The 18,375-nt window shown below is 41.2% G+C and overlaps 10 protein-coding genes across 10 annotated transcripts; 3 read left to right on the plus strand and 7 right to left on the minus strand.

Moving 5' to 3' along the window:
- Positions 1-405: 405 nt before the first annotated feature.
- Positions 406-2,358, plus strand: BRETT_004549 (uncharacterized protein; the record flags this gene model as incomplete). Its single annotated transcript, XM_041283045.1, has 1 exon — positions 406-2,358. The coding sequence occupies one exon, from the start codon at positions 406-408 to the stop codon at positions 2,356-2,358; it is 1,953 nt and encodes a 650-aa protein (XP_041136397.1).
- A 235-nt stretch (positions 2,359-2,593) lies between these two features.
- BRETT_004550 (uncharacterized protein) lies at positions 2,594-10,095 on the minus strand (the record flags this gene model as incomplete). The annotated part of the gene is made up of 2 exons (XM_041283046.1): positions 2,594-3,729; positions 4,155-10,095. 2 exons carry the CDS (start codon positions 10,093-10,095, stop codon positions 2,594-2,596), a joined length of 7,077 nt encoding a protein of 2,358 aa, XP_041136398.1.
- Positions 10,096-10,426: 331 nt separating this feature from the next.
- On the minus strand, positions 10,427-11,038 carry BRETT_004551 (uncharacterized protein; the record flags this gene model as incomplete). The annotated part of the gene is made up of 1 exon (XM_041283047.1): positions 10,427-11,038. The coding sequence occupies one exon, from the start codon at positions 11,036-11,038 to the stop codon at positions 10,427-10,429; it is 612 nt and encodes a 203-aa protein (XP_041136399.1).
- Positions 11,039-11,316: 278 nt separating this feature from the next.
- BRETT_004552 (uncharacterized protein) lies at positions 11,317-11,682 on the plus strand (the record flags this gene model as incomplete). The annotated part of the gene is made up of 1 exon (XM_041283048.1): positions 11,317-11,682. One exon carries the CDS (start codon positions 11,317-11,319, stop codon positions 11,680-11,682), a length of 366 nt encoding a protein of 121 aa, XP_041136400.1.
- Positions 11,683-12,105: 423 nt separating this feature from the next.
- Positions 12,106-13,230, plus strand: BRETT_004553 (uncharacterized protein; the record flags this gene model as incomplete). The annotated part of the gene is made up of 1 exon (XM_041283049.1): positions 12,106-13,230. The coding sequence occupies one exon, from the start codon at positions 12,106-12,108 to the stop codon at positions 13,228-13,230; it is 1,125 nt and encodes a 374-aa protein (XP_041136401.1).
- Positions 13,231-13,379: 149 nt separating this feature from the next.
- Positions 13,380-14,051, minus strand: BRETT_004554 (uncharacterized protein; the record flags this gene model as incomplete). Its single annotated transcript, XM_041283050.1, has 1 exon — positions 13,380-14,051. One exon carries the CDS (start codon positions 14,049-14,051, stop codon positions 13,380-13,382), a length of 672 nt encoding a protein of 223 aa, XP_041136402.1.
- Positions 14,052-14,218: 167 nt separating this feature from the next.
- BRETT_004555 (uncharacterized protein) lies at positions 14,219-14,671 on the minus strand (the record flags this gene model as incomplete). The annotated part of the gene is made up of 1 exon (XM_041283051.1): positions 14,219-14,671. One exon carries the CDS (start codon positions 14,669-14,671, stop codon positions 14,219-14,221), a length of 453 nt encoding a protein of 150 aa, XP_041136403.1.
- Positions 14,672-14,848: 177 nt separating this feature from the next.
- On the minus strand, positions 14,849-15,643 carry BRETT_004556 (uncharacterized protein; the record flags this gene model as incomplete). Its single annotated transcript, XM_041283052.1, has 1 exon — positions 14,849-15,643. The coding sequence occupies one exon, from the start codon at positions 15,641-15,643 to the stop codon at positions 14,849-14,851; it is 795 nt and encodes a 264-aa protein (XP_041136404.1).
- A 248-nt stretch (positions 15,644-15,891) lies between these two features.
- On the minus strand, positions 15,892-16,728 carry BRETT_004557 (uncharacterized protein; the record flags this gene model as incomplete). Its single annotated transcript, XM_041283053.1, has 1 exon — positions 15,892-16,728. The coding sequence occupies one exon, from the start codon at positions 16,726-16,728 to the stop codon at positions 15,892-15,894; it is 837 nt and encodes a 278-aa protein (XP_041136405.1).
- Positions 16,729-17,094: 366 nt separating this feature from the next.
- Positions 17,095-18,225, minus strand: BRETT_004558 (uncharacterized protein; the record flags this gene model as incomplete). The annotated part of the gene is made up of 1 exon (XM_041283054.1): positions 17,095-18,225. One exon carries the CDS (start codon positions 18,223-18,225, stop codon positions 17,095-17,097), a length of 1,131 nt encoding a protein of 376 aa, XP_041136406.1.
- Positions 18,226-18,375: the final 150 nt, after the last annotated feature.

Genomic DNA, 18,375 nt, shown 5'->3' on the forward strand with positions numbered 1-18,375 from the left:
TGGCCATTTCCGATTTGATCTGATCCGCCATAATGCAGAAACTTGTAAAAATTCGTCTCGTCTGAATTTACAGAACTTGTCTATTCTTTTTTTTTCAAATTTAACTTTATTTTATATTAGCCGGGCGTGATTTTATTATTTGATCAGCTTCCTTCAACAAAACTCTTCCAGGCGTTCGTTGAACTTTACACGTAGGTATCGTTTTGGCTTGAGCGTCGATTCTTCAACATTCTCCCATCAGGTGAAATAGAACTTTTGTTTAATCCCGAACCATCGTTAGTCATTGTGGTGCCACATTAAACGCCAAAAGCAGATTTAGAGTCCGTCCTCCTTTTAAGCTAAACTGGGACAGGAAGCTTCACGTCAAATTAGCAAGAAGAAGAACACAACAGATACAAAGCACGCATGAAACTCTTCACGAACTCAGCAGCAATCCCACTTGAGGTGGTTGCACTGGCATTTCTCCTCATAGCGACGATCACAAGCCCAGTTGTGCCGAGTCTCTCACTAGCCGAGGACTCGAAGTACAAGTTTGGTGTGTTTGGATACTGCAAAGTGGGCTCGAGTAGTTCAAGCTGCTCCAAAGTGTCCATCAACTACGAGCCATCATCTCTCGATGATACAGAGTCTGACTGGACCATGAGCTCCAGTGCCAGAGACAAGCTTGCGAAGATCATGATAGTGGCCCCAGTGGCAGCAGGCTTGACGTTTTTCAGTATCATCAGCAACCTGGTTGGTGTTTTTTCGCGTTCCAGGGTCGGTTCCAGCACATTTTACTGGTCTGTGGCTGCTTTCCTCGCGTTTCTCGTGTTTGCCGCATCCGCGTTGATCTGCATTGTGTCTTTCTTGCTCTACTACCCACACGTCAAGTGGCCATGTTGGATTCTCATCCCGGCGGCATTCTTTAACCTTTTGGCACTAGTTTTCATCGCTCTCGCAGCCAAGTTTGTGCCTGCAGCAAACGAGGATGACTACGGAGAGCCGGAAGATGACGAGGATGAGGCAGCACTCGTCAAAGGTAACGATTTCGGCTGGTCTAACGGCTCATCCGACAACTTGGACTCCAACAACGATTTTAAGGTGATGGCACAGGAAACGAAAAGCAATGTCATCCCTGCACCAGCAGCAGCAACATCAAACGCCGCCTCCGGATTCTATGCACCGGCTCAGCCGGTCACCCGTGCACCATACGGCCAGACCACTGCGGCATCGTCGCAGTACGGCCGGTCGATCGTCCAGCCGATCGTCCAGCAGCCTTTGCAGCGGCCTTATGCGGGCAGCGCATACACAGGAGCAAATGGCTCACGCGAAACCGACATCTCTACACCGGTTACTGCAGCCACGGCTGTGCAGTCGCAGGGCAGAAAGCCGGAGGACACGCTCAGCTTCGTTCCGCAGTACGACGCGTCGAAGACACGGACGATGACGTCATCTGCCGAGCAGACGTCGCTAATGGACGATCGCAGCCAGCAGGTGGCTCCGCACGATTTTACGTACATGCACTCTCATCCAAATGCATCTTCGGATGCTGCCGACAACACTGCCGGCTCCCAGCAGGGCTTGAAGCTCCCTCAGGTGTATTTGGATGATGAGGATGACGACCGGGCTGAGGATGAGGGTGATGGGGAGGCAGAGGAGGCAAATGGGCCAGTTGCAGGTGCTGAAAAGGCTGGAAATGAGCCTGCAGAGCCAGATAACAGCTTCAGGCTCAACGATGACCGGCTCTCCAGAGAGGAAAGCGGAGATTTCGGCCGTGAGAGAGCTCCTTCGGAGACAGGCAGCAGCCAATCAGCGTTCACGAGCATTTCTCAGCGTGGCGTGAACCCTATGTACTACAGAGGGGCCCAGCAGAAGGCAAACGTGCAGCCAATGCACTACCAGCAGCAGCCTCAGCACGCCCAGCACTATGCGGCATCGGCCCACTCGCAGACCTCCTATGGATACGAAAATCCAGATGCCATGGCCCAGAGGTACCCCATGAGCTCCCCGTACTATCCGGTGAATGTCAACCCGCAGAATTTCGATTCTTACAGGCAGCAGCAGAGTGCACCTATGCCTCCTGCCCACCAATACTACAGACGGCCCCAGGCCAACTCTGCTCCACACTCGAGGTCCGAGATGATCTTGAATAACAACCCAGACCTCCAGCTTGCGGGAATGAGGAAGTCTGGTGTACGGAAGTACGGTCTGGCCCACCTGAACCAGCAGATGTATCCCCAGCAGCAGCCACAGCAGAGAACACAGCCTTGGCAACACCAGCAGCAGCAGCAGCAGTACCCACAGCAACACCAGCAGCAGTCCAAGAACGGTTTCCCTACACCATCTGCTATGGGCGATAGTCCTTACGCGAGAATTTGAACGGCCGTTTGCCAGGCTGAAAATGCAAGGCAGTTCTCTTTTTCTTTATTGCTTTTTCTAGTTGTACATTAGCAGGTATCTTTGTTCACTCTTACTTATTCTTACTTTTAGCTTTCTTTTACCTGGGGTTCCTCCCACAATCCGTTCTGGTTAACGGACTTAAGACCTGTACTTTTTTCCTATCTTTCTGCTTTTTACTTCCTCTCTTCCTATCTTATCTCGCTATGTCTCGTTATTATATCAATACTAAATTCATGCCGACATCACTGTTGCCAGGTGCAGTCTTCCTAGCCGGGCTCTCCCCATTATCCACCGGGTTACTGCCTTCATCCACATTCCCACTCTCTGAATTATCCGGCTGCGTAGATGAATCGCCGTTGCTACCTCCATCGTGAATGTAGTGATCCACCCTTCTTGGCTTTAGCATTAAAACTAGAAGTAGGAGAAGTATCACAAGAACCAAGAAAAACACGACCTTACACTTCGTCGTTGCCTTCTGATACTTTTCTGCTTTCTTCATCTGCTTATCCGCCTTCTTCACGTTGACCACAGTTTTGCTCAAATTATAGTCTATCCTGTCCAATACCGTTCCCTGGTCAATCACCATGTTTTCCAACTCCTTGAAAATTGTCGAAATCTCAACGACACCCTGAGCGATTTTGTATATCTCCCGCTCCCTCTCCTGAAGATACTGATCGTCCATCTCGCTTTGCTGTTGCTGTTGCATTAACTGCTTACTCGAGCTTTGCATGGCCGCTCGTGAATAATCCTCAATCACATCATTATCCTCCTCCGAACTTTTACCACTGTTGGAGAATATCTGCGACTCATTAAACTGGTCTCCTCCTTGCTTATCTATACCCACCTCATCCTGCCTTAAATATTTGATATAGTTATTCTGCAGCTTCCGAAATGCTGTCGATAGTTCCTGCGTCCTAATTGCTAATTTCTTCTTCAAATTCTCTACGAGAATTGTCTCTGATTTCCGCTGAAATTGTAGCTTTTCGTCGTCCAACTTCCTTATCTCCGTGTATAGGAATTGAAACTTCTTGGTAATCTTCATGCTCATCTCATTTATCTTCGCCTCATCCTCGCTTTTATCGTTAAATCCGGGAAGCATGTTGTTCCGGTAGAGCTTTCCAAGATCATTGATGTCTCGCACCAATCCACTAAGCACTGCCTCTGATTCCTCTTCAAGTTCAAGCATATTCGGTGGGAGTTGTGTCATTTCAATTGTTTCATTTTCATCATCTTTATATGGGCTATGCCCTATTAACCCTTCCTCTTCTTCTGGCTGCTTATCAAACGTGGATCCACCCACCGCCTCATCAGAAAATGGCCCTCCATGATGAGGGAATGTACGCCTATATGCTATAAAAAGATTAGTTCTGTCTCTAAACATTAAGAGAAATTCGAATACAATTGGCACCCCAAATGGGAATAATCGTGAGTATATCTATTGTGGCTGTGTAAAATTGCTTCCTTTCAGTAATATTCTTATTTATGTTGACTGAACTGCTTAAAAATTTAAACGACATTCCCGTTCTCTATTCGTTTGCCTATCCTAAACAGCCACGAATCAATTTATTATCTCTTGCGATCAGCGGGGTGCTAGAGAAAAAAAATAAAAACAGAAAGAGCGAAAATAAAAATGAATGTACATACATTATCGAAATACTTCTTACACACTTCACATATCCCTACAGAATTTATTTAGATTATATGAGCAAACTAGTACAGCTTACTCGTATTTATTAATTATTATTTGTTGTTGATCAACATTCTTTATGTCGTACCTTGGTAAAACGCACCAGGTGCCATTAATATGTATCTCTCCATGGCTTCCCTAAACCTGTTTTTATACTGTTTTGGAGTAATAACCGTTGGCTCTCTTCCAACACCTCCTCCACCAACTAATCCCTTCTCCTTCACCCAGCTTTCAAGCTTCTTGTCCCAAGTGAATGTTCGTATACAGTCAATAATTCCGACCACCAGCTCCTTACTCTCTGAGTCTATTCCAATCACCAGTGAGTAATCCATCACGTTCATTTTTGCCAAAAATAACGTATCGTTCCAAAGTGAGGCACGAAGAAGTCTCTTTGCATTCTCCCGCACAAACAACGGCGACTCATATATATATTCAACCATATTCTCATCGAGAAGAACCTCGTTCTCCTTTCCAGTTTGTTCCACATGTCTATTTCTCATCGAACCCTTCAAGTCAAAAATCCGGCTCGTCTTCCGATTGTAAAACAAGTTTTCCATGACAAGTGCGTCAATTGTGTATGACTTACCACCAGGGAATGTGTTCTTGACCTGGATCTGATAGAATCCAAAGATTTTAACCAGAACAGTAGGAAGATTATGGAAAAGCGCCTGTGCAAAGTACTCAAAGTAACTTGGAGCAAACTGAACAAAGGCCTCAAGCTCAGCCTTGCTGAGCTCCTTAATAACGAACCGATCATCCAAAGTTTTTAGAAATGCTGACCCGCTCTTACCACCTGCAGAATCCCACTTCACACAACGAGATAGACTCTGTAAAAAGTGCTCACTGACCCCACACTGCCTTCTAAATGCCTCAAACTGTTCGGCAAAGAATATCTTGCACCAGATTGTAGAGTATCCCTCTTCAAATTGATATTTAAGATGAAATCCCTTCTTAAGCATTATGGACTCAAGTGTTTCCGGCACGGTCTTATCCTTGTTCGCTTCTTCTGTTGCAGATTCTTCATCAGTTTCCTCTTCCAGAACATGTTTTATATTTTGCTCGGCTAAACCCTCTGAAGCCAGCTTTGCTGTCGCCTTTTTATCTGCTATTTGATCATTTTTCTTACTTCCTTCACCTGCAGAAGTCTTATTTTTCACCCCACCAGAATCTGGAGTTTTTTGCGTCTTTTTATTGCTTTCCTGCTTTACTTTGTCTTCATAATTTGCATTATTCTCTTCATGAGTTCTGTTAAGGGCATCGCAAAGTTTTGAACTATAGTCGGACGTACTGAGACAAAACGCAATAATGGAACTTGGTTCATCTTCCCTAACAATCACATCAGAGTCAACAAAAATATGTTCTGAAAAGTTAAGAGGATAAGCCAACGGTTCCCATAATGACGCCGATCTATCTTCCCAAAAATGCGTTAATGACTTTAAAAGAGATACCTTTTCAGGCTGGGCTATGCTACCTTCCTGTTTTTTGTCTTTTTTGACAGCCTTTTTATTTCCATCAGCTTTCAAATTTTGCGAAGAGTTTTCATCCATACTGTTCTCCGCTTCCCTCTCGGTTTCAATTTTCGATTTTCCGTTTGAATCAGCAACTTTCACATCTTCATCCCAGACAGCATCATTAACATCCTTGTAAACCTCAACACGTGGCTTCAAAGAAACCACCTTAGGAGTATAGTTATTAGCTTCCATCTTCTTCTTGTCCATTTCTCTTTGCTTGAAATATTCACCAGCATCAAAGAGTTCGGCAAGTTTCTTCACCTTTCCTGAATTCATCTCAAAGTTCCCAAAGTCATCATTTGCTTGTCCTTCCACTTTTTTCTCCTGATTTTCCCAAAAGTACCGCCTTTGCATAACGGAGGTATCACTTTTAGACTGCTCACTCTTTTTCAAAGCTGATCCCTTCTGTTCGATTTGTTTGTCAGCAGCATTATTCTGATCATTCTCAATACCACTGTTTTCGGTAGTATCAGTTACTGGCTTGGCTTCTTTTTGGTCCATGTCTTTTTTACTGGCTTTTTCTTCTTTTATCTCTCGTTCTTCCCCATCTGTATGTTCATTATCTCCCTTCTTATGATCCGAGACAGAATTAAAAAGACGATCTAACTGAAATGCGGTAATCTTTCTAATATCCTTCTCAGAAGGTAAATATTTCTCTGCAAACTCCTTGAACACGGTATTCCAATCACTGGACAGCTCTTGGACCTCACGAACAACGGAATTCAGTTCTAGATGTCTTGTAACATCAGTGCTGGAATAGATATGTTTACAAAGATGCTCGATATTTATTTGCTGTGTATCCACCTTCTGCTTTAATTCAGTAATTCGCTTAGAACCGGCCTCAACTTTTTCAAGTGTAGTATTGTCAAGCTTGACCCTGTTCAACCGGCTGCGTACACTATCAAAAAATTGCCGCGATTTTTGGATAGCCGAATTGAAAGTCTTGATCTTGATACCAATGTCATATTGTGGCTTCCAGAAGACTTTTGACTTTGGAGGAACCAGTCGTAAAGTATCAATCTCGGAGTACTCGATTCTCACCATGTATCCTCTAAAGCTGAAGTAATGTATTTGATCTCTGTAGAAATCATGATCGCAGGCTGATCCCTTAACTTTCATGTTCCTACACCAAAATGACAATTCAAGGTACTTTCCAAATGAATAATTCCATGCATTTTCAGTAAGTGGTAGTACAACCGTAGTGCTGTGACACACTTTGCAAAAGCTCCAAGTCATAATTATGTCATCTTTTCCATTTACGCTATTTCCTGCCTTTTCATGCGTGTCCTCTTCCAGAACAACGTCTACTTTTCCACTTCCGTGAACGTAAGTCCTGTAATGATCCTTTAGGCTGAGTCCGCATCCTTCCGGGCAAAGATCACCAGCGTGTAAACAAGTGTGTTCAATAAACTGACCTAAAGAAAAATCATTTTCCCAGTAAAAATCAACTAGCTGAATAACCGGTCCGATACAAGGAGTAGAGTTCTTCGAGCACACCATGCTAAATAGTGTAACAATATTTTGATGATAGTTTGGATCAAAGTACGAAAGACCCCTTGCAGCCCAAAACTGGTCCCATTGTCTACCAGCTACAGAAAGCTCGTAACGCAACATTCTATCCCTTTCGTCACTGCACTTTTTAACGATACTGAATAAATCGTCAAAACCTTCAGGCAAGTTTGCAGCAACCTGTGATATTTGCCAGAAATCCAAATATCTCTTTATTGCCTTCTGGCGATTTCCATCCTTCAAGGACTTGTCACCTAGAAGAATGTGAAATTTGTTTTCGAATTCCGCAAACTGCAACTTATTCTTCTCGGCTAGTTTTTCAATATCTTTGAGCTCCACAAGTAGGTGAGGAGCATGGAAGTTGACGGACGGAGAGGAAGAAAGAATCCTCTTCTTAATTAGGTCCCAAACATCACTGTAGGAACCAATCTGTATGGAATATAGAGGACAGGTAATCTGTTGCTCTTTTATTTCCGGAGCCTGTAGACACTGATCACGTAAAAGTCCCGATTCAAGTTTCACGTTGAAGAAGACATAAGCCATCAAAGCAGCACACTCCTTGATTTTACCCAAAGCCTCCTTGCCCATACCTCTTAGTGTAATTGTAAAGCCAAGTTTTCTGTCGCAACCGGAAAAGTAGAAATATGTACGTAATGCACGCTTGCAGAGATAAGTTCTCACTTCAAATTTCCCACAGTGTCCAAGTTTAGGCTGTAATGCAAGTTTATCCATTGAAGTTATGACATCTGCTCCTGTCATTCGAGCAGCGCGTTCAATTGCAGGCAATTTCACTTTTGGGACCACGGTTATTCCTCTTGCCGACAGAAGTTCCAAAGCATACCCGTTGATTGTAGAAGAAGATAGTACTATATTAGGCTTGAGAGCAGCTATTCTTGCTGTTAATTTGCGTAAAAATTCGTTTTGCTGTGCGATGATCGGTTCAAGAGATGAAAATTGGGCGTCCATCACATCCTCCTGGTCTACTTCTTTGAATGAATTGTCATCCTGTTGGGACAGTCTGTGCAATTCCCCGGCACTCGATGTTGTATCCTGTTCTTGGTCATATTCAAGAGGAAATGTAATGAGCATAATACGTGGATTATCGATCTCACGCGGCATTTGCTTCAAAGGAAGACTTTTTGAAATTACCAGTCCATCTATAACGTGCGTGTCTGAGATCTCCCCTCCCGGAATACGCTTTAACTTGAGATAGTTGGACATATCAAATCCTGTTGTGTTGCTGAGATCGACAGATATAAGGGATATCTTCTTCAAGCATTTCACAAGCACCTCAGTCCACTGATCTATGTTGGGTATATCCTTATCAGTGAGTAGTTCTCGAAGCAGTTGTCTCCCGTGCATCTCTCCAGCTCTCAAGAAATCGTCCGTGAACTCAAAATCTTCAAATCCCAGTAAAGAGGACGACACAGAAGATGAAGATAGCACTCTTGTGCCAGTGCCACTTACCTTACGACCACTTCGGCTTATCCTTCTGTGTCTCAATCGTTGAAAAGTTGAAGCACGTCTCATCCTAGATCGCTGTTTCATGATATCTGTAGGCTGAAACCCCCGGTTATCCCTCTGCAGACTCATAGACGGCTGCATTCCCCATCTTAAAGGCCCAAGAATTTGCTGTGATACAGATCCATACGAAGGCCGCTCAATTCCCAAGCCAACCCCCCACCCTTTATTAACACTTTCGCTGGATGTAGGACTTAGCGGAGGCAAAGAGGCAGCACTAGCATCATTTGCATTTTGGTATATTTTAAGCCTGTTTCCAACGCTTTTACTCCTTAGTAGATTCGTACTGTCAAGGCTCTCCGTACTCATTCCAGGAAGAACCTGATCCTCCACATCTACAGATGTGTTTTGCTTTACTGATTTCCCACGCACGGTGTCTCCACTTTTGTACATTGCGCTAGTATTGGCGTCACCTTTCCTCGTAATCTGAATAAATGGATCGTGGTCTGAATCAACATCATCCTCGCTCGAATCACTCGTATAAATACTATTGCTTATATCGTCTGATAAGGCAGAATGCGGCCTATTCCCAGCTGAAGGGACTGAAGTCGTCTTTGAGTTAGTTCTTGTTTCTGATGGAACCCTCTTAGAAGCTGCAAAATTGAAGATCGAAGATGCCGCACTAGCGGCCACTTTCGTAAAGCTTAGTGGTGCAAGTCGAGCAGATGAGTTTGCAAGAGTGGTGTCCTTTCCCTGAAGCAGATCCTGCCGTCCTTGTTGCCTCTTTTGATGAATCTGATGAACTTGATGCCGATTTGCCCGTGGAATATCTATTTCAACAGCCTCACCTTCCCTTCTGGTGGCAATTGTGAGCAATGGAGGTGGAGCTGGAGTTGTTTCCGTGTCCTTTGTCGCACTTATATCCTTATTATTAGACTCCGATGGCTTTTTGCTGCTTGCTTTGATAGTATCTATCTTATTTGAAGAAGTAGTTTTCCCTTCCGTCGAGTCGGAACTTCGTTTAATCACTCCAAGCTGCGATCTTAATGGAGAATCACGCCCACCAATTAGAGTGGATGTATCATCAGCACTTATACGACTTCTTCGGCTCGGGCTTTCTCTATCATCAAATTCCTCTTCCTCTTCACTTGTTGGATAATCCTCATAACGCTCAGCAAGCTGTGCACAAGACAGGCAAACCCTCATCTGACCATTGACATTAAACTTTGTGCCATCAATGAACGTAGTACATGCCCCGCAAAAAATCTTACCACATATTCGACAATGATGTTTCCTTCTAAACGTGGTAAACCTTCTCTCGCATGCACGACACTCCAGTGCCGAAGAGTCATCAAGCCAATAGTCTCTGCCTATTCCAGATTGCTCGGATCGTCGATTGGAAAGCGTCGACAGGAGACTAAGTGTGAGATCTGGATAATCAGCCCTAGTAGGTCTTGACTGAAGAGCATAAGTATGAGTATGCTCGTCTAGATGAGTTGTAGATTTAGATGATGCCTCTCGTAGGCCTGGATGGTTCAACTTGGACATTCCAGACTATCTCGTTTCTCACAATCGGTAATCCACAAAAAAGGTTTTTTCCGAAGAAGGCAGAGAACTCGAGACAAAACAGTGCATGTTGGGAAAAGCATTATCAATTATTTATTTCTGAATCTGAATATTTACATTACGGCGCATTCCATCTACTACAGCCTTTTTTTTTTATGTAAGCTTTTTTTTTTTTGTGGGGTGCACTATCCGGTAACTCTGCTAATGTTATTCCTGTAACACCGACTAATTAATCTATCAGCATCTATTTATTCACATATCTCGCTAGTTTTCCAACACATCACATGGCAATATTAAATATTACATTCACTTTCTAATCATTGTGCTTATGCTTATGCTTATGCTCATGCTTCTTATGCTTCCTCTCCTTCTCTTCGCTTTCTTCAATTTCCTCCGCCTTCCTCTTCCTGCTTTCTTTTATAGAATTATTCTCGCTTTCATTTCCATCTTGTTCATTCTCTGGCTCACTTACGCTATCACTATCATTACTTTCGCTTTCGCTTTCCGAACTCTCTGTGTACTTTGGCTGTATTTCATCATCATTATCCTTCTTCTCCTCTTCTTTTTCACCTTTAGTCTCCCCATCATCATCAAACACAATTTTTTTGTTCTTTGGCACACTGATAGAACTAACAACAGGATTTGCTTCCTCTTCTTCTAGTATCACCGGAGGAAGTCCACGAAGTTCTCTTTGAAGTCTTTTTAACTGGCTGATGGTGGTCGTTTTAGGACCAACATACGTATTCAACCCCATAGATCCTTCGCTTAAAACCGCTGATGTCGTAAGTATGCGGTCATAATCATCCAAGAAGTCATCTAAGTACTTTTGGACATGTTCCTTATCTAAGGATTTCGCTTTCACTGCATGTATTGTAGTTGGATGTTGAACATCACACTCTGCAACCCTACTGACTCCAAATGGCATCTTTTCCTGTCTGACTGTCGTCTATGTGTATTTATTGATATCGGATTATGCGTTGGGGCTTAACAACTTGTATGGCTTGTTTCATAGCAGTTGAATCATTACGGGAAAATTTTTTTATAGACTGAAAAAAAAAAAAAAAAAAGGCTGTAGGACATAAAATCCGAACGCAGTGCTTAAGTAGAAGAATAAATAAATTACACTGTCTCTTTTGAATCATTCTCCACGGTCTCTTTTTTATATCTTTTCAATTATATCTTGGAGTTTCAAATAACGCAGTTATGTTTTCTAATTTTGGACGTGTATTGATTTCCATTAGACCTGCTGTTAGAACGTTTTCTAGTGTGTGTTATGGCAGAGAGCAGACGGTATCACATAGAAGGCCAACATTTGGTGTGATGGGAGAGATAATGGCTAGAGTTAGCAGGCAAAGTCCATACATGGCCCCAGGTATAAACACCGGAGTTACACAGGTTAGATGGGCCACTCGTGGAGGTCACAGAGGCAATAATTTAGGTAATACATATCAACCAAACACTTTGAGGAGAAAGAGAAGACTAGGGTTTTTGGCAAGAATGAAATCCATAAGTGGTCGTAAAATAGTCAAAAATAGAAAGCAGAAGGGAAGGTGGTTTCTCACGTATTGATCCATTGGGATATTTAATCGTGTACATATTCAATTATATTTATATAATCTTGGGCATATAAGGCAGGAGCTTCGGTATTTACGAGACAGCTTATTTGGTGCACGTAACTCAAGTTATTCCAGTTTGAACATATATTAACGTATGTACTTTTTCTACACAAAATACCGAAAAAGAGACCAAAAGTTATCGATATGTCAATTGTAAATGAATAAGCTCGTCGCATTTGTCAGTCCAGTTGAATGAAGTCTTTATAGACGCGTCGATCGATCCTGTTGAAAACTGACCGACCCGACAAATATTCGGGGAAAAAAACCACGCGATGCCTCGTACAGAAACATCACCTTCATCAGCCGAGAATTGTAATCAACCGGTAAGCATACCATTCTAAAGCTTTGAATCGACAAATTGAGCGGATCAAGAGGCATGGGTCCGTTTCTTACAATATGCGCCTACTCATTGGCCATGGCGATCAGCTCTTTTGTGGCTGGAATACCGCCACTTTTATTTGAGCTTCCACCTGAAAAAATGGAACACTTGTCGACACTTAGTATGGGAATTCTAGTTTCTGCAGCACAAGTGCTTATTATTCCCGAAGGTATAAAGCACTCGCCCGAGGGAAGTCCAATTGGGTTGTTTCTTATTGCCGGATTTATAACGTTGTTTACCATCGATAGACTTTCGGACATCGCTCGTTCCAGTAAGAGAAACTCAAATGGATACAGCAAAATGAATTATAATATAGAAGAAGGACAAGGTTCCCCAATTGATCCGAATTTGGAAATTGACTCATTATCAGAGCGAGGGATTTCAGACTCGCATGGTGCTTCGTCAGATGGAAACACTGATGATGATTCACGTATCACGACTTCTGATGCTGACCTTGATAGTATTATGAATGATGGAGTACAGCCATCAACTACGGCAACGGAAGAAGAAGATTATAGTATACGGCAGATCTTGGAATCTTCTGGTACACTCAAGGGAATGTGGAATTTAAAAGGCAGTACTAGTTTGAGAAAGCTTCTCTTCAAGGGATTTGTATCAGCATTTCAGAACACAGATACGTTAGGATTGCTCATTCATTGTATTACAGATGGAATAGCTCTTGCATCATCTTTAATGGCATCCAACGAATCGCCAACTGTGCAATCAATTTTCGTTATCGTGGCTATTTTCCTTCACAAACTTCCTACAGCGTTTGCTTTAGTCGCCTTACTAATTAGAGATGGTTTGCCTAGAATATTTGTCCTTTGTCATCTTATCTGTTTTTCGTTGGCTGCTCCACTTGGCGCTCTTATCACATACATGGTGATCGTGCTATTTGTAGACGAAAGTTTGGAAGGCCTTAGTGGACTTCTTCTTACATTTTCCGGCGGCTCTTTTCTATATGTAGGATTTCATGCTCTTCAAAAAATGACATATAGTGAGCCAGAGGCAGGGACAGGTATAATGGTACCAAAGTCAAGAAAGAGGATGTTCATTGATTATTTTGTGTGCTTATGTGGAATGCTCCTTCCGGTCTTTGTTGCTTTTCTACAGGAAGACTAATTAAGCTCATTTCTTGCTCTTTTACTAAGAATATATATCATGTGTTACTCAATTTTTAACTTTTCGTGTGCCTTTTCTGATTAATGCTAATATTCGCTATCTATGTACAGCCAACGGTACCTCCTTTTTTCTGGAGGCATGTGACCTTTCTATAAACGTCGCCGTATTGATTTTCGGCGAAGCCACTTGTTTCTTCTTGATGAGATTCGGCTTACTGGAACATCAAACTTTCTTTTCACCAAGAGTTTCACCTTCACCGGACCTTTCTCCTGGCTTGCTTTATTTAATTCCCGTACTAGTGCTAGCTTCTCCTTGAGTTTCTTTTGCTTTTCGTTTGCTCTCTCTTCAGCTGTTAATTCTTTGAATTTTGTCTTTTTTGGGCGTGCTTGTAGCCTTTCTTCCGGATCATACGTTGCTAACAATTCTTCAGGAAGCTCATCCGGCAAGTTTGTCTCCCGATTCTCTAATTCCTCCTTCTTCTTTTGTAATTCCTGCTCTTCTTTCTCCTTTTGAAGCTTTTCCTCTTTCTGCTCTCTGAACCTTTCTGCTATTTTTCTTCTCCTTTCCTTTTCCTGCTTTCTCTTTTCCTCCAAAGCGGCATCTTCCTTCCTTATTTTGAGCTTTTCAATCTCTCTACCAGCACTTATTGATTCTTCCTCTGGTGCGTCATCATCCGAAGATTCACTTCCATCCAGATCAACCAGTGTAGATATCTTCTTGATCTCAGCACTCGAGCTCTTGTTTTCGTTACCATCTTCTTCCCCAAACTTCAGATGAACACCTCTATTCTTGTTGACATTTTTTAACGTCTCTAATCTCATTATACGTCGTTATCAAGCTATTCGGAGACTTCCTTTTATGGTATTATATATGCATATCGTTTTCTCTCCAAAGTCATGTCTGAAGTGATGAAATCGAAATAAAATAAAATTTTTCGGCCCTGTTATCTCTCCGCAAATTTTATTTTATTTTTTATTTTTTTGTGCTTCTAAAATTCACAGCTGATGAATCCTAGCCAACAAAGAGCACGATACCAAAGTTTTAAAAGAATGTCTGTTCTCCCAAGATATATCATTAGCAAAGTAAAAAATATAATTACTAATGTAATTGTGATCCCAATTAAAATTGGGTGTGCTGCGATAAATGTATCCAAGTTCTCTGAAATTGGAAGACCAATCACCTTGCATAATCTTTTCCAAGCAGGAAGTCGACAAATGGGAATTGGGTTGTCAGGATTATCGTTGTTTATAGATCTAATGGATCCATATAGGGAAACCAAGGAAGCCTCCGATGTAGGATCTCTTGGTTCTATTGTTTTGGAACTCTGCCCTGTTTCTAATGTATTTTGTGCAAGAAAAGGATATGTTTCACTTTGAGCTGTAGAAGTACCAAAATTTTTAAATTCCGGATTTTGTCTCACTTTGTAGGGAAGGAAAGTCATTTTATCTAATTCTAATTATTGCTTACAATAATATTTTAACAATTAAGATTCCTAATTTTAAAAGGTTCTTCATGGGAATTTATATAGTAATGATGTTTTCGTTAAGCAAATAGGTAACAAGGATTCTATGCTCCTTGTTTTTTTGTGTGCGCTTTTTTTTTTCTAGAGAAGGATTGCTCAATTTTGATTTTGCCGGATATTTTCTGTACTTAAAATTATTAGGCCAGCTATAATACAAAGGAACACCATAAGTAATACTACCTTATTAAGTTCACTTGAAATGATATTTTCCTGTCCATTAGGAAGTTCAATTTCGTTGCCGTTCGGCGGAATATTCATGATACGCCGATTGTGTTCTTCTGTTTCTGAAAATCCGTGCCTGCTTAATAAGGTGATTATACGTGAAGTTTGTTTGGGTCTTCCCAAACTTAAATATTCAGAATTTGTGGTCAATAAAGGAGTTGTCTCTGTTTCCTGAGGTACTTTATTTTTCATTATGCTACCTTGGGCCACATCTTCCCCAATTGTACTTTTTTTAACAGCCGCACCCTTCACAGGATTATGTACTTCTTGTCCCTGCGTATCCATTTCCATGCTCTGTATACCTTTGCCCGTATCAATAACTTTCTTGTTACTGCTAACATATTTGTTTTCTCCTATTTTGTTGTCGATGTTTTGGCTTGGAACTTCCTGCTTGTTCTGCCTTGTTCTTGGATCAATTAGTTTATCATCATACTCGATAAAATTTTCTTCAATATTATCTGTTCTTTGAGTATCAAGCATATTTTCATTAACCTCATCCCTATCTGAAATACTATCGACATTCTTTAACGCATCAAAAACTGTAATCACCTGTTTTGGAGATTTTGTCTTTCCAGAATGTGAGAACTTCTTTTGTATTCTTCTTACAGTAGAGCCGATTGATATCACCGAGGTAGCAGTGCCCGGCCTATTATTCCCAATAATTTTCATCACTACCTTAAATCTTGCTTGAAGATGTTCTTAAATGCCTTGAAACAAGTATTAATTTAAAAGTGAATAAGTAAGTTATAATGCTTCAACGTAGATTGTTAATAAAAAAGGATTTTCAAAAATGATTAATTTAATTAAGCTCAAAAAATCAAGAATAAAATAAAAGAATTGAGTATAATAAAAAAGATATTTAACAATATGAAAATAAAAAAGATAATCAAAAAATGTCTTATGCACGTTCCCTTTGCCTAAATGGCGGTGTATCCCCCATCAACAGTTATATTAGAGCCGGTAGTATATGTTGCAGCATCGCTTGCTAAATATAAATAAGCGCCCGCTAGCTCTTTTGGGAGAGCAGATCTCCCCATTGGGATTAATGTGTTCCATGTATCTTTTAATTCCTTTGGAAGGCTTCCAGTTAAAGATGTGCTCACATACCCCGGAGACACAGTATTAACCCTCGCAAATCCTACCCACTCGATGGCTAATGATTTTGCGTACTGAATAACAAATGCTTTAGCTGCATTGTATGCTGCTTGAAGTTGTGGTACATTTACCACTGCTCCAGACATTGAACCTGTTATTATCATTGATCCAAAACCTTGTTCTTTAAATACCCTACCGATCACTCTTGCACTGTAATGCACGGCATCAACATCTTGATGAAGGAATTTTTTCCACTGTTCTACAGCAACCTGGTCATTAGATTCCTTCAATATATCTGCACCTTTCCATGCCACACCCGCATTCGCAACAAAAACGTCAATTTTACCATAATCAGAGACAATTTTAGAGACTGTCTTATCCAATGAAGCTATCTCCGTCACATCGCACCTATAAGCCTTACAATTAGTTCCATACTTTGCATTCAAAGGTCCAAGCTTTCCTGAAATATCTGTTGAATGGTAAAAAACAGCCACATCTGCTCCAGCACTAGCAAATGCATCAACAACTTCTGCTCCTATTCCTCGGGATCCACCTGTAACCGCACACACTTTTCCCTTCAAAGACAGAAGTTCATATACCGATTTGTTCTTCAGTGGTGTGGTAGTTGACTGATCATTAGCCCTAGGAAAAAGCTTCATTTTAAAATTTGTACTGAAACCAAAAGTCCTGGTTACTGTACTGCAATCATAAGTTTTCCATATATTTTCCTTGATGTGGTCACTAAATTTTTTTGTTGTTATTATCAATTGTATATATATATACATATATATATTTTTCAGCATCTTTCCTTTCTTATCTGCAATAGAAAAAGTTCGAAGATATGTCAAGTTGCTGTATTTTTTGGATTACGTCATACCAGTGTCTCCATCTCAGAACTGCATTCCCCTTTATATTTTCCTTTTACAAACGATAGAATTGTTCACCATTGATTGCACATAAATAATAAATAAAATAAAAATCACTGTTGATTCTCAAAAGAATCTGCTCCATTTAGAAGACTTTCTTTATATATCTGTTTCCCAATCGCCTGGCGAGATTTGCTGTCCCTGGTTGGCACCGATCTCCCTGGCAGCTTCAAACGGACCCCCTTCATATAAATTTGTATCTCTAAGATCCCGCAATGGATCCGGAAGATCATCCCTTATATCATGACCCCTTGCATCAATGAACTTATCGTTCGTCTTGTTTATTTCGACCTCTCTCTTTGAAATTTGATCCATGAGATGCAAGAATTTCGAGTTTTTGAATTTATCATTCGTTTTGGCTGACGCATGACTAGATCCTTTTTCCATTGCATCAAACACTGACTTAGCAATATCAGCGAACTTCTCCTTTTCACTCTCATCCGTACGATTCTTCGATTCTATATTTTCGGTTTTCCCCTGAATGTTTGCCTCTTCTTGTGCATCATCCTCCATCCAATCTCTTTTGGTTTCATCATTGGTATTTATGTGCTTTTCAATCTCGTTGAATGCTGATTCAAATGCGGCGTCGGTTCTCTCCTTACTTTCTTCAAGATTGCTCTGCTTTTGATACCTCCAATCCCCGTTATTTATATTCTGCCCAACTCCATACGTCTGATTAAAAGATGAAATTGGACCAACTATCTTTTTTCTTGCAATGTAATCTTCCCTACCCTCGATTTCCTCTTGTCTTCGTGTTATGCCATTAAATTCTGCACTCCAGGCATGTGCATTCTGACCTGACATCATCATCCCAGTTTTCGGTTGAACTCCATGTTGTAAACTTAATCCTATATTTTCCTTAGTCCTTCGACTATCCTGTATGCTTAATTTCTGAAAATCTGTTACCCACTGCTGCCGTTGATCTTGCTGATGGCTTCCTCCTAACTGGGCCGGTTGAATTGATGAATCAGAAGCCTTAAACCGAAAAGAATCAAGAGGTCTTTCTTGCCAGCTAATTTCATTTTGGAAACTATGAAATTCCTCCTGAACTTTTCTGTCTACCCGATTAAGCCGATTAAACTGGTTTCTTGCCTCCTGTAACCCAGATGCCTGATTATTTCTATACTGTAACTGCTGGTTTACCGAGTTGTTGTCGTTGACACGATTATTGAGCTTATTTACGGCATTATTAACCCCACATGATGCAGGATCATTTTGTAAAAAACTCATTTTGGCCTTAATGTTTTCTTCTTTTCAATTTTCAAAATACTATAGACTGTGAGTGCTTCTTGTATTTTAATCATATGGAATTTAGGTTCTTGGGTTATGTATGGGCTTTCCTTCGTTCTTTCCAAATTTCATGTCAAAAAAAAAAAAAAA

This window comes from Brettanomyces bruxellensis, chromosome 7 (assembly GCF_011074885.1).
Source record: "Brettanomyces bruxellensis chromosome 7, complete sequence".
Lineage (NCBI taxonomy): Eukaryota > Fungi > Ascomycota > Pichiomycetes > Pichiales > Pichiaceae > Brettanomyces > Brettanomyces bruxellensis.